Source organism: Passer montanus, unplaced genomic scaffold (genome assembly GCF_014805655.1).
Source record: "Passer montanus isolate IOZ18808 unplaced genomic scaffold, ASM1480565v1 scaffold192, whole genome shotgun sequence".
Taxonomy (NCBI): Eukaryota; Metazoa; Chordata; class Aves; order Passeriformes; family Passeridae; genus Passer; species Passer montanus.
Window position 1 is genome coordinate 366991 of NW_024366503.1, and position 15587 is coordinate 382577.

At 42.1% G+C, this 15587-nt stretch overlaps 1 protein-coding gene across 3 annotated transcripts in view; it reads right to left on the reverse strand.

Annotated features, from left to right (window-relative positions):
• Nucleotides 1–15587, reverse strand: part of TTBK1 (tau tubulin kinase 1) — a 99000-nt gene that overhangs the window by 57124 nt on the left and 26289 nt on the right. For all 3 annotated transcript variants that reach the window (XM_039706421.1, XM_039706422.1, XM_039706420.1), the window contains exons 4-6: nucleotides 6210–6283; nucleotides 3269–3409; nucleotides 1888–1992 (exon numbers count right to left, since the gene is read on the reverse strand). In XM_039706421.1, the coding sequence (XP_039562355.1) occupies nucleotides 1888–1992; nucleotides 3269–3409; nucleotides 6210–6283 (320 nt within the window). The remainder of the gene's footprint in view (nucleotides 1–1887; nucleotides 1993–3268; nucleotides 3410–6209; nucleotides 6284–15587) is intronic.

Here is a 15587-nt window from a genome sequence, read left to right on the forward strand (position 1 = left end):
GAAATACTAGGCTCAGGATTTTTCAGATAAATCTGAAAAATGTATTCTCCATAGATAAATGAATGGAAAGAGAATGGAGAAAAAAGAATTTACCTTACTGGGTTGACATAATCTCTTCAGTGAAACAAGTGATAAAGTTCTTATTAAAAAAATCCAAATGCAAAAACATCACTAAATGTTTCATTTCTCTTGCCTTCATACCACCCTTCACCTCCATCTCCTTCCTAATCCTCAGTGCATTACTTGGGCAGCAATCACTGTGCTTCTCCAGACAAATGCCTTGGTGTGATAAGTGGGACTCAAAGTGGTATCAGGCAGCAGGAACACAAAAGGATCAAAGAGCCCAGTGATTACTGCATAATGTTAAAAGGCACTGAAGTGAATATTTATGTGGTTTTTTGCCGTATAATTTCTGTCAAAAAGCCTGACCCCCTGAAGTGTGGTGTGGGAGAATAGGTACATTAGGTGTATGAGACAACACCCTGTATGATCCTCCTATATCCCAAATGAATGGAGACTTTTCACCATTTTCAGGAAAGCACACTCCCACCCCTCTGTATCTTTTCAGGAACAGATCATATGTCATTCATCCTTCTATGAAACCCATCTGTGGCAAGCAAGCAATGAACCACCAGACTGAGCAGAATGAAGACAAACCTTTTCAGAGTCCTGCACTCTGAAAATCAAATGCTATTTTCAAGCTGTAATGGACTTGAATTCTGGCTGCAAAAAGAGGAAAGGAATAGGACTATATTTTGTGAAGGGCAATATGGGGAAGGGTTATCCCCAAACTAATAACCATTGACAAGGAAGTCCAATAGTATGTAATATGTGTCTTTCTAAGAATAAGAGGCAGGCACAACCTTTGGAGCTGCTCCCAACTACAGGGAAAAAGAAAACTGAAAAGACTTATGAAAGAATTAAAAAGAAATAAAAACTCCCCAGCGATATTTATTTGTCTGCTAAAGACACAAAATCTGCTCACTGGCCTTTGCTTTCTTCCCACTCCCCAAACATACCCTGCACTACAGAGTCTCTGTATTAGCTAGCAGATTATCAACATTTTGCAGAACAACAATTATCTTGCAGGTGGAAAAACTGTGCAGATCTGAAGCTGCAAGCCTAGGACGATAAACAGAGATATTGTATGAGCACTCTCTGCTTGCAATGTATTCTGAAATACATCTAGGAATTCTCTCACAGATCCTAGAATATCTGAAACTCTACACATCCTTATGAGTGACCCTGGATAACACCATGCTGGTAAAAGAACTGAAGATAAAATCCATATTACATGGCACAAGTCATGCCCCCTGCCCTTACCTCCCCTCCAGGCAGGCACACTGAAATATTCCTGCTAGGAAATCTGGATAGGGACAGTAGACATAAAACCAAAGTCAGGAAGGGTGAGAACAGCATTACAGACTGCAGCTCACAGTAATCTTAGCCCCAGAGATCAGGTCAGCTTTTAACTTCTAGCACACTTTTTCATCAAAAGCTTTAAGAATACATCAACCTGTTTCCCCAGACCACAGAGAACTGAACTGGACCAGTCCTCTGGGGCTACAGAGGTTACATGGCCAGCACTGGGCTCACCCTCTTCGTTAGTCCATATTGTACTCAAGTAAGTAAGTAAGCCTGTGGAAAACACCATAATCCTAAAGGAAATAAAAGAAAAAAAAAAAGCCACACATCTTTTAAGACAAGATTACCATCCCTTCTTAGATCCTCAACTCAGCTGAAGTCATTTGCTGCTTCTCACCTTGCAGAAAATGCAGTGCAATATAACGACCACACACAACAACAACAAAACAAAGAGAACCACAAAACCTTTCCATTCCTAATCAGTTGCAGAAATTGGAAAAATACTGCTTGAAATGTACTTACTGGTCGAACTTCCCCAGTAGTGTTGGTGTACTGGCGGGCCAGACCAAAGTCTAACATGTAGCACTTCCTGTATGTTGAAGGTAACCGGCCCATGGCAAAGTTGGACTGGACAAAGAAGGAAAGAAAAGTCAAATTGATACCAGCAGCTTGGGTAAGCATGGCCATTTGTTAGCAAAATTTCATCATGTAGCTCCACATGCCTCCGGTGAAAACAAGTCAAAGAGATCAATTTTAAGATGCACCTTAAACATCATGTTTAGAGAATCACTGCCTTGATAAAAAGTTCGCTTTGCAGATGAGAGACTGAGGAGTCTCAAAATTGCTAAAATTCACATTAGCTTAGCTAAATTTCTGCTGCTTTGTGAAAGAGCTACATTTAACACCACTAGTTCTGCAGTGAGAACTCCATGACTTGCATAACAGGCTGGAGTTCTTGTAGGCAAATACTTCTGTTCATGGTTCAGCTGCTAGCATTAATTACTGTAGCCTAACTCCCAGGATCTCCATTTACTGCATTGCATTGCACAGATCTATCTGAACATTGAGGCATACAGAAAACACCAGGCTAGGCTTGGTTCTTATTAAATAAACCAATAACAAGCAAACGTAACAGCTCCTTTTTTTAACCTCAGTCCTAAGTTCCATCCTTTACCATAATGGGTGGCTGCTAAAGGATTTGTAGCCAGTCACATCAGTGACTGGTTTTCAGCTGAATCCAGACAGCCAAAAGCAGCTGATTTTAAAAGCAGCAAATGAGTTTGCTAGAAGGAAGTTGGTCACAGATATGGCACAGCAACAAGTGTTCAGGTCAAGTAGTAAAGAGCTGTAGGAAGATAGACTGGCTTCTACAGTGAGACTTGGAATTACTGTGCTTTGCCTAGGCAGATGACCAACAATATGACTATGGTTCTGACACTGGAAACTGTGCTCCAATTCTTTTGGCAATCACTCACACAGGATTAAGAGCATGATTTAGCTAAGTCAAACACATGAATTAAGATTTATTCAAGTGATGTGTCACAGAACAAGACTTCCTTTCTGAACAACTTTTACAGTGATAATTGGCTGGACTCCAAAGGTGCTTTCAGAACTAGACTGCATCATCATGGGATCTTGACTGGTGCAGGTATGACTGACAGCTACCAAACCCACCACAGAGCAGCCTCTGCCAATAAAAGCTGGTTTGCTATGCACTTAAAGGAAGGACAACAAGATATTATTATTCTGCACCTAGAGAAAATACCAAACATGTCAGACAGTGGGAGTGTGCAAGGAAGCCTAAATGTATCTGCTGAGACCTGCCCATACTCAGACTGTCTTTATTGACTCAAGCAGAACAGACAGACACAAAAGCAAAAGGAAAATTTCCAAAACAACATACAGGCTTGATGTCCCGATGCAGGAATCCCACAGAGTGAATGGCTTCTATTGATTCCAGAATCTGTTTTCCCAATCGCAGCGTTGTGCTCAGTGTGAAAGTCCCTCGAGGCTGACTTCTTCTGAGATCTGCAAGATTTCTGCCCTGAAACAGTCAATAGAACACTTAAACCATCATAGTAAAGCAGAGCCTTTCACAGCTGTGAGTTCTCACATGCAACCCCAAAAAAGCAGACATGCTACTCAGAGAGGAGCTCATGTCGTGTCTGCTTTATTTCTTGTGCAAGACCTTCCAGTAGCTCATTTTAGTTTTTAAGTAATGCATTTGCTGATAAGAAGATATCAGACTGTTGTCTTGGGAAGTCAGCTGGTCACTATCTGTACATAAGGCACAGCATGCACAGCAGTGCCTCAGGCTGGAGAGACCAGCATCTCCTTACTGTTAAACCCAGACTACACAGAAGCTGATTTTAGCACAACCTCTGACTGCTCTCTCAGCCTTCTAAAGATTAAAGCAGTACAAATTCGATCAGCAGGTCATGATGCTGCAGTTTCATCAGAAACTTCTTAGCACACATTGTCTGGTTCAAGCTCAAGCCAGCATTGTTGTGGCAACACCACAATGGGGAAAGTTGTCTATCAATAAAATCATCCCCAAAATCAGGAGAGGAAGATTTTTCCACTGACTTAATACTTATCAAAACAAATTGCTAATTTACCTCCAGTTAATTAAATTTCTGAGGAAAAACAAAAGGGCTACCACCTATGCATGAAAATCAAGAAAATTTAGGAAAGAAAAAGAAAAAAAGGACAGAGTAAATGCAAGGAAAAAATCCCAGTGTTATCTGATATCCGTAATCTCAGTTTCGTCTATACCTCTTTAGCTTTGTAAAGAGAAGCTACTAAAATGATTGTATTCCATGGCAGAGTGCTCTTGTAACCCACAGAACTAATGTATTTCCCAACTCATTAAAAACATTAGGAACAAGAGCTTGCTGTTTCAGAGAACATTCACAAGGAAGAAAAGCTATAGGGACATGCTGTTCATTACTATGCTTTAGAATCTCCTGATTCTGCTTCTGTAAAGACAAATCTAGAAGACATCTAGCATCTATAGAAGACATATGCTTATAATACAAATCCACATGAATTCAAGCAAAATTCCCAACAGCAAATATATAAAAAATTCCAAACAGTTGAGAAGAAAACAGATTGCTTTCCAAATGCCATCTCTTCATCCACTTATTTCCAGTTCTGAAGTTATGTACAGACATAAAGGTGCCAGCCGGCTCATGTAGCACATGACAAGTCTCTCAAATTGTTTTGAGCCATGTTTCACTTCAGGCTCTGGACCCTTGAAGAATCATACCTGACACAGACCAGGTCATAGATACAAGCCAAGCCACAGCAGTCCAACCAGGTTTGCTCCTTAACATGAACGAAATCAAACTAAAACCACCTCTCTAGTGCTTATCGTCTTGAATTTCTGTGACACTTTACTAGAGGCAGCACAGATTTGTCATTGCTGTTCTGAAACATCCAAGTTACTGAACTGACAGCAGATCTTGCTTTCCACTGTAAAGCTGCTCCTTGAACACCAGCTCTCTTATCCAATGGTAACATGGAGAGCAAGGCTAATTTTTTCAGGGCTGCACACTGAAATGTGCTATAAGTTTCTTCAGCTGCTAGTGGTGCCAAGAAAAGACAAAAAAATAGTATTATTTTCCAAATAAACACTGTCAGGCTGATTATGGAACAGTGCAGATACAATGAGTTGCAAAGCTTGAGAGTGGAGAGTCCTGGTGACTGAAGAGAAAGGGAGAATTGCAGAACACAACAGTCAGAGGGACACACGATAAACCATGTCCCAGCAGGTCTTGAAGGAGAATTTTAGCCTGAAGAGTGATGGTGCAGAACTAGCTAATGCCTTATGTATCAACATCTTCATCTGTAAATAATGAAATTATTTTTGGCTCTGCCTACTCTATGAGCTCAGTTACATAGTCAAGAACAAATTAGAAAGTAAGAGAACGCATGCAGAGAAATGTCTTTCCAAGACAAAGTCTCATTTATCAGGCTTGGTAAGGACAGGATTGGGAGGGTAGAAGCCTTGTTCTTCCCTGAGCTCCAGGCTAGCTCTTTCATGAATCATATTCATGCCCACACTGCAGCAGCAGCAGTAGCCAGGGTTGTATAGAAAGCTAAAGGATTTTTTCTATCCCTAACAGCAGTTGGGATGCCAACGATACATAAAAGGCAAACTCAAGCACCAGGAGTTTACTGGTTTTATACAACTGCCTTGCAAAGCAGAACTACAAAAGAACCAGAAGTTTATTTTAAAGAAGTACTGGGATCTGCTGGTACCTGTTCTACTTCACCTACTGCCTAGCAGTGCAGTCACCATGTGGTAGCTACCCAAGTATTTGCCCTTATTGACTTGGTATCAGCAGTGCTCAAACAGGAGTAAACATTTCCACAGTAGAAGCTGAGTTACTGCTGAGCTTGGGAGAGACTGAGGAGCCAGAGATCATGGCCTTTCACAGAGAAACTGTGCTGCTGCTGTGACACCACGGCTCACTCTGAGCTCTGATACAAGATATTTTGAATGCTGCAAACAGCTCAGCAGGAGGTATTTCAATGCTACACAATGCTGTGGGTTGCCCCTGTGAGCATTCTGAATTGAGTGCTTTCCCCAGAAAACTGACAGAAAGCCATCTTAAACAGAAAAGCAGAGCTATGAAATATTTTAGCACATCTTGACAACTGGAGCCATCCCAAGGGATACCAAGAGCAACACCAGCTCTTCTTACTGTGTTCCATCCCACCCTCTTTCTGTGTACAACCAAGTCTTTACACCAGAGCTTGGCCTTATTCTCTCCGTGTAAATCCTTCCCAGTGATGCCATCTCTACTGGACAGACAGGAGAGGTGAAGGACAGAACTCACCTGAAGCTGCATGACCACATAATTAAACTTTTCATTTCTTCCACAGCCAATAAATCTGCAAACATGATCCTTCCCTGAAAAGAAACGGAAATTAACAGAATAGAACACATGATAACAACCCTGTGATCATGACATTTAGAGAAATGGTTTCTGACCAGGGCTGGTACCCATAAAATGGTATCAGGTAAGGAGTTATGCATAAAAAACTGAGCTCAGCTGAGCTGACTTGTACACACCACCACCACCACACTTACCTACTAGCACTGCTTACCCTGAAACAGCTAATCTAATGTTACCTCAACATGAACAACCCTGATTTTTATAGTCAGAGACACCTGGAAAACAAAGATGTTTATGGAAATACTCCACTGAAACATTAAAGCAATTTCATAACAACAGAAGGAAAAAAGTCAGGGCCATTCAGTGTCAAGTTCTGGCATAATGTTAGTACAAACTACACCTACTCAGGCAAAATCAAACTAACTCAGCCACCCCACAATACTCAGCTGGTTCTCAGGGGGGGAGCGGAGGCTGTGGTTTCAGACCCTGGCCTGTAATGGATTTGGGATGGTTTGCTCTCTGCATTCTTGGAAGGGGAAGGATGAGGCATGAATTCCCCTAATAGCAGACTGCTGATAACAGAGTAAAGGTTGATGCACACCACAATGGTGAACTCTTGGCTCCTGGTGGGGTTTTTAAGCAGGGAAGGGCGTTGATATAATTGCATAATTTTGCCCTAAGTTTCTATGTAGCACTTAAGCAATGGTGATTTGAATTTGTTTTTAAACCAAAGCTTATTGTTTGAAAATTCCCAGTTTTAAAGAAAAAAGGGAAGAACATGAACACATAGATTAATGAGTTACTGCACTGCCTATAGCACACTCAGGGCTCTGCTACTGCTGTCACTGTGTGCACTACAGGCCTGGGGCATCAGAAACCTCTGGGGACAGCAAGACATGACAGAATAGGGACGTGGAGGGCAGCAGGAGACAAAGGAACAGCTTTCTCAGTGGAGAACCAGAGCTTTGACCAGAGCAGCACACCCAGCTGTGGAATATGGAGCTCCATGGCAGGACCCTCAGTAAGGGCACCAAGAGCTTATCCTTCAGGGCCCAGCAGCATCCCCCACCAGAACAACCACACTCTCTCTCCTACCATAAGGAGGTAACAGAGCTGCTGGCAACCAGAACAGGAGGAAAAGAGACACTGATTGCTCCTTAATACCTTTGGAAGAACAGGTTTAAGACAAACGAACAAACACACACAAATTCTAGTATCCATCTATATCTGGTTAGATGAACAAGAATGTTATGTATCTGCAGATCCTTCATGACTCTGGCACGGACATTATCCAGTCTCAGGACTGAATGTGCAAGACTATGCTGAAACATCAAGGAATGTCACAAATCACCATATTTCAGGAAAAGATTCAGAGATTAGGAAAGTGCTCTCTTCAGTATATCACAGAATCTTCTGCATTGGAAGGGGCCCACAAGGATCACTGAGTCCAACTCCTGGCCCTGCACAGATGTTCAGCTGTTTTGCCATGCCTCCTGGAATCATCTTCTCAGTAACTTCACCAGGCACTGAAGTGAGACTGACAAACCTGTAGTTTCTGGGGTCCTCCTTCTTTCCTTTCTTGAAAATCAGTACAACATTCACCAGCTTCCAGTCAGGTGGGACCTCTCTGGATTCCCAAGACCACTCAAAAATCATTGAGTGAGGGTTTGCAATGACATCAGCCAGCTCTTTGAGGATTCTTGGATGAATCCCATTAAACCTCGTAGATTTGTAGGGATCCAGCTGCAGCAGCAGACTCTGCACAATTTCAGGGTCAACTGTGAATTGATCATTCTCACAGCCAAGATCCTCCAAGCTCAGGGCACTGGGACCCCCTTGGTCCATCAGCCATGTTGAAGACAGAGGCAAAGAACGTGTTAAACACTTCTGCCTTGTCCTTCTCTCTGTTTGTGAGGTGACCATCCCCATCCTGCAAGGGGCTGATGTTATTTTTACACTGCCTATTTCCATTAAGATATTTGAAAAAACTCCTTGTCATTGTTTCCTGCAATTCTGGCCAGCTTCAACTCCAGGTGAGCTTTGGCTGCATGAATTTTCTCCCTACAGTGGCAAGCAGCATCTCTGTATTTTTCTCATGTCACCTGACCTTGCTCCCACTGGGCACATGCTCTTCCTTGACCCTGTTTCTCACATACCAGACCCCTGGCCTGAGTGTGGCCACAGATACCGGGTGTCACTGGTTTTCTGCTGTTGACAAGCTCATTGCAAATTCAGTGTTGACTTTGACAGGTTTTTGGTTTTCTGAGGAAACCCCTTGAGATACTGTGTGGATACAGAACACATCCTGGTGTGGGCATCACCAAGAAGGAACGAGCAGGAAGCCTCAGCTGTCCCACCCACCTTTGTGCCACGTGTCCCAGTAGGGATGGCTGTGCTGCCTGCCAATGTGAAGGGACCCTTGGAGCCAGAGGTGTCACTACAAAGTCATAACCTGGATAACCTTAGAAAGAATCAGTTCTCTTTCTTTAGGACCTCATGGCACTCCTGTGCTTCAGCAAACTGGCCACCCACACAAGGTGGCAGAGAGGATGGAGAGGAGCAAGCCCACACTCATCCCAGCCATGATTCACAGATTTGCACAGACGCACTGTGAGTCCCACTTTGCTTTGTTTGCCTTTCAGAGCACCAGGGGATGGATATTGAGGCAAAAGCCAAAACACAGTGACTGTTTCTAGTGACAATGAGAGCTATTGTGTGGTGAAAAGGGTAAATTACTCATTTTTTTTAAACTTGCTTTTATTGTTTTGAAAGATTGCAAAGCATGGACACCACATGCTTTTTGTTGCTGAAAAACTACAAATGAGCATTAAAAAGCAACCCTCTGACAGGGAGAAAAACTTGTTTTTATTGTTTTGAAAGATTGCAAAGCTTGCAAAGCTTGCAAAGATTGCAAAGCTTGCAAAGATTGCAAAGACACCACATGCTTTTTGTTGCTGCAAAACTACAAATGAGCATTAAAAAGCAACCCTCTGACAGGGAGAACCTGCCCACCTAAATCACTAATTTCAGTGAAACCAGAGGGGTAGTGTCCACTGGTATGACTGGAGACACATCCTTGCTAATTTCTAAAAATTTTTTTAATCAGTTACCTCCATTAACACCATTATTTTCTGGATTACAAAATTTTACAGAAAAAATAAGCATTTTAGTTTTTATTATTTTTGAGAATTGTTTGGATGACAATGTGTTTCTGCTTACTATAATTTTTGAAAATGATGAGTGGACTGACAGTTCTTGATTACTTGCATCCCCAAACTGACATGATTTTATACTGAATCCTCCCCTCCAGTCTAAAACAGGCTCACACCTGACCAGTTGGTCTTTGGAATTTAGGCTCTGCCTGGAACAGCTCTGCCATGCACTGTTTTACAATACAGGCAACACCAGAAAAATAGAAGAAAGGAGGGGAAGGAAAACTGTGCCCATTTCTGCATGAAACAAAAAGAATATAACAGAGTGTAGGAAAGGTAGGCCACATTTAGAAGTGCTGCATTTACAGCCAGCCAGTCCTACAGGGGGGTGAATGCCTGCAGCATCAAACCCTCTGGGTCCCGGAGGCTTTCACTCATTTGTCATCTAAAGGAGGCACCAGATTACAACTGTTTGCTCTCTTGGAGCAGTTCATGCCATGCTGAAGTAGCAGATGGAGGCTGACAGTCAGGTGTGACTTTGGGATTCCTGCAGCTCAGTCCTGAGGCTGATGAGAATTATGAAGCACACAAGAACAATCATTCTAATAACCTCCTGTGCAGGCAGGATGCTGGAACTGTCATTCCATCCAAGAACTTCCCTTTAAGGCAGCAGGAAACAGCCCTCTCTCCTCACACATGCCCTCCTCAAGCATGGAGATCATAGCAGAGAGCAGCAAAGCATATTTTAACCAGAAAAGAAAGAAGGGAGGGGGGGAATGTTGTGGGGTTGTTGTTTGTTTTTTTTGTTGTTGTTTTTTTTGTTTGTTTTTTTGTTTGTTTTTGTTTTTGTTTTTGTTGTTGTGGTTTTTTCCCCAAGGTATACTTGGCAGGGGAACCCTCCTCACAACCATTTTACTGCACTAACTGCCAGATGAGACTTGCTTCTTTGCTAGACTGCTCTGCTCAACAATCACCCAGATATTTCAGAGGATCACAAGTTATACCATAGAAAAGATGCTCTGTATCTGCATTTGTTTGTTATTAAAACAAAGCAAAAAAACCAAGGCAATAGATTACAAAGAGTTTTGGCCAGTTAATTAACTAACACCAGATTAATACATCAGCTCAATGTTCATGAGCACTGACTTGAGAAAAGTTTCAGAGTGTTTTATTTTGTTCACAGGCATTTAGTTAAGGCAAAATTTTAATGTTCAGCCATAGAAAAATATTCTTTCTACTGCAGTCTTTTAACTACAATGAATATAATAATGTCCCATATAATATGGGGTAAGAAGTATTTCAGTCACTGAAATGGTCTTCATCATCCTTTTTCTGAAGAAACTTAAAAATGACAGTCAATAATTATGTTCTCATGTATAAGAACCCCTTCAACCCTTGGAGAGATATTCATCACCTTGTAGAGATATGATTAAAGTCCCTATTTGAATACTTTAAAACTTTCATTACATGAAAAGCTTTCATTACACAGCCCCTAAAAGAACCTAAATTATGATCCTTTTCTGAGTATATTTTTTCACAAGGATCAATTTCAAACTGGTGGACACCAATATTCATTCCAATCTTCTACTCATTTAAGTTCTTAAACATCCCTAATGTATTTTCAATGCAGCAATGAAACAAATCAAATAAATACTAAGAAGAAAATATGTGACATTATTGTTGCAACTTGAAGTTAGTTTTTTTTCAACAGACTCCATATTTCCTGTGTTTTCACAAGAAAAGCAGTAACCACTCTTCTCCACAAAGAAATTAAAAAAAATTAATATTTTAATTTAATGCAAAAATTCTGTGATTCATCTCCATAGAGTAGCTGTCTCATTCCTATTAGTTCACCCAAAACTATGAAGTAACTTCTGCTGCATGAATTACCATAAATCTCACAGCAATTGTTACTTTTATTACTGTTACCTTACCAATTCTTGCATTTTCTCCTGCACAAGACCAACACAGATACAACATCACAACTTCAGCAGTGCCTCCAGGATGGTGGCAAGGAATAGAAAATGTAACATTAACAAAAAGTTCCAGAGAACTGGGTTTGTTCAGCCTTTAGGAAGGCAACATAAGGGAAACTCTCTGCTGGTCCAAGCCACCTAACATGAGAGTGCCAAGAAGATGGAGCCTGACTTTCCTCAGAGCTTGTCCTGGTTTTGTCTGGGCTGGAGTTCATTTTACTCCTAATAGCTGTTACAGTGCTGTGTGTATTTAGGATGAGAACAGTGTTGATAACATGAATATTTAGGCTGTTGCTTAGTAGTCCCCACCCTAAGTCAAGGACATTTCAGTGTTCTCCTGCTCTGCCAGTCAGGAGCTGCACAAGAAGCCAGGAGGGAACTGTGAGAGACTGGAGAGGCTGATGTCTCAAGATATTTTAGGGTGCACATGTGTGTGGAGCAAGGGTAGGTTGGGCCTTCCCCTGGCAGTGCACCCCTAGGGCCAGCATCCCAGTCTGACAGAGCTGCCAATTGTCACACTGGAGAAAATGCCCCACACCCCATCCCTGGAGCCCCTAACCCAGCTCCTGAGTGGCCAAATGACCAAAAGTCCCAGCCGGGGGAAGGGTCCAGGAAGGCCAAGAGGTATTTAAGGCCAAATATGTGGCAAGCACATGTCTTGACCCTATCTCCTCTTGGAGTTTCTATCACCCGAACATTGCTGGAACCCAACAATGTGTCCTTCTCTGTATCTTTTTCCTTCTCTTCTCCTTCTAATTCCCTCTTTTTGAGTAACTTAAAATCAAAAGGGGTTCAAGTTTGTGAAGCTGAGTGGCTAAATCAATGCTTTGAGAAGTGTTTAGTGTTGATTGAATGCTGCTCCTAGCCCTTTGCCAAAGTTCTCTGATTCTCTAAAGCTACCAGTAAAGCTGTTATGTTGTTTAGACCTCTTGAGAAGATCATGTCATTGTTTTTCCTGTGTGTCTAAATGAGCAACCATAAGCCCTGTTAAAAGCTTCATTGATGAGTTTTTTGGGGCTTTGCAGGAGCACAGCTGGAACAGCTGACCTGGATGGGCCAAAGGGATACTGCTTACCATGGGATGTCATTCTGGGTACACAAACTGGGGCTGATTCACCAGGAGCCACAGGCCACTGCTTGGGAATGTGCTGGGCATTGCTCAGAGGATGGTGCATTGCTTGCACTTCTTGGGTTTTATTCTCCCTTTTCATTTTCTTATCTCCCTTTTCATTACTACTGTTCTTGTTCTTATTTCAGTTAATAAACTGTTCTCATCTCAGCCCATGGGTTTTATATTTTTGCACTCCTCCCCACCCCATGGGGGCAGGGGTGCTGAGTGAGCAGCTGTGTGGCACCTAGTGCCAGCCAGGGTTAACCCATGACAGAGGCACACAGAGAGGCACTGGGCATGAGCTGTAATATTGCAAGCTCCTATTAGATGCTATTTCTTTATTCCTCCATGAGGATGGTGAAACCCTGGAACAGGGGCTCAGAGAGGCTGTGGGATTTCCATCTCTGGAGCTTATTCAAAACTTCACTGACAAACAGAGCAACCAGAGATATTTATTTTCTGCCTGGAGCATGAGATTGTACTAGAGACCTCCAGAGGTCTTCCCTGTGAACCTGTATTTTCTTCTGGATCTGTGTCACATACTGGGAAAAGCCCAAGTGCTTAGGTCACTAACCATAACTTGTTTGAGCACTTGGCACTGCTGGGGTCTCTATGATATGCTCAGCTATGGAACATGTAGCTGTACAAGTGCTCTCACTGGTATATGGAAAGCTGCAGTTGTTTCTCAATGCCCTATATTATATTGTATATTTTACAGCTATCCTCTTCTTTATTTGCCTGTCAGTGTCAGGTTTATCAGCTTATCACAGGTTTTGTATTGTGGGGATATTGAATTCACTTCTGTGAAATACTGTAAAGAAATGGAGGATTCATCAGGACTAAAAAATTAAATGAGAGTTATTTTCATAATCTAACTTTATTTGGAAATGCTGCCTTTAGCTTGGCAGAGCTGGCTCACACAGGCTTCTTTTCTCTGCAGTTACCAAGTTTCATTTCTGGCCAGACAAACCAGCCAGACTTCAGGGACTTGTGAACTCAGCTGGACAATGGAGTTTTGAACATGAAAGAAGACAAATTCTCTGCTGGAAGTAAGGCTTAAATAACTACATTACTCAACAGTAAACAGCTAGGATTTAACCAACTGGGTTAAACTTGCCAGTGCTTCTGCTATAAATCAATGAACTAATGGACACAAAACCAAACCTTGTCCCCTAATCAGTTAAAGGTAAAACTGCCTGACCTTGCACGGCATAATTTCCTCTCGTTGTTTCCCAAAACTAACAACTTGAAGAGGAGTACTGATAAAAGATCCCACACAGGTCAAGGCACAATACTGCTGGAACAAAAATTCAACACAATCTCATAAAAGCATGGTTTAAATCCTTTTTCAGCCCTGTCATGACCTTCCCCCACCCAATGGCACCATAATTAGCACAAAAATCATGTGTAACAAATGCAAGTTCATTCCAGCACTTCTGCATGGAAAAATGCAGTGATGGGTAGAGAGGCTCAAGTTACAGCAAGTCTGTGAATCTGCCACCCTGTGATGGCCTAAAAGCCTGACAAGGGCAATTTACTCTGCTTTCTAGTCTTTGCAGACAGATTGCTTACATCCACCTAGAAAAATATTGTAGAGACATATAAATTGTGTCTACAAAAGTAAAAGAAACTGAATCACAGAGTATTAAAGCACCACTTTAACACAAAAAACCTCACATGTAATAAGAACAAAAACCCCTATGACTAGCAAGTAAGAAAAACAAGGTTCCTCTTCCATTATTTTGCCAGGAAACTCTCATCTGTCCAACCCCAGCAAAAAAGAGGGAACAAGCAGTACAGGATCTGCTGTAACAAAATCAGGTACTCAAAAACTACACTGCCTGTGACCAGGCTGCATCTTGCACAGCTACTCAATATGCAGAAGATCTCTGCACTGCAGAATAATATTAATCAGAGTCCTACACAATGAAACTGGTTACACTGAAAAGAAGGCATTTACAAAGAAAACAACACACTGAAGAGAGCTTAGCAATATCTAGCAGCCAAGAGAGATCAAAAGCAAATACTCAGGGCCTTGTAACCTCACACCAGGGCAACATTGCCACTGCAGATGAACAGAAAACATTGCTCAGCACAAAAATAATCTGGCCATTTTAAATTACAATCTGCTAGGCTGCTCCAAAGAGAATCCCAGCATAGGAGACTGAATGTTGTGGCCACATCCATCTTTAGAGAGCCTATGGACCAGAAGGCATACAAACTGCACTCCTTGTGACAGATCCTTTGCAGTGCTCTGCTCTCACAGGACCCCAGGGTGCTCCCAGAGACACCTACCAAGAAGTGGGTAAGGACAGGGAGAATATCTTTGGATTCAAAGCATCTGCTTCTGAGCCTCACAAGCCCCAGATGAACATCTAGAGAGAACATAATTCCTGATTTGGCACTGAAGATACTTTCCAAAGCTCTCTCTGCAGCAGCCCACTGGATTTAATCAGGGACACTGGTTTACAACTTCTGCAATTAAGGTTTCTGTTAGAAAGGCAGACTGACAGGGGCAGCCCAAGCCAAGCACCTCAAAAGCTTCAAAAGCTATGCCAGAGCTGGTCTCACAGAGATGTGGCATTTTGATTAACCTCAAAGATCTCATAGATAGGAAACTGAGTCTGGGTAGTACTGATGCTCCTTTGCCACCTGAATATTGCTCCACGGCAAATCCAGTATTGGGAAAAAAATCACAGAGAGAGCAGTCAGGTCACTGTCCATTTGTATTTCAAAGGGTTAGAAAATCATTGACGAGATGGAAAAACATCTGCTCATCCAGATGTGATAGTACTCTCCCTTCCATATGTTCAATGATAGGAAACCATCACATTTTTTCTCCTTATGATTCAAAAAACCAGGAGCCTCAGAGTCCTGGTTTATAGAAGCAATGAGGTTTTAAAGAAAGCCCCCATACTACCTTAAATCATCACAACTACCACGTGTCAGTGTTCCCAGAGTGGCTTTGGGTCATGTAAGGTTTTCTCTGAGCAAACAAACCACGAAGTTCTATTTCAGGAGCATACCAAGCAGTCCCCAAATCCTAAATGAGAGTCCAAAACAACAAATGCACCCTCAG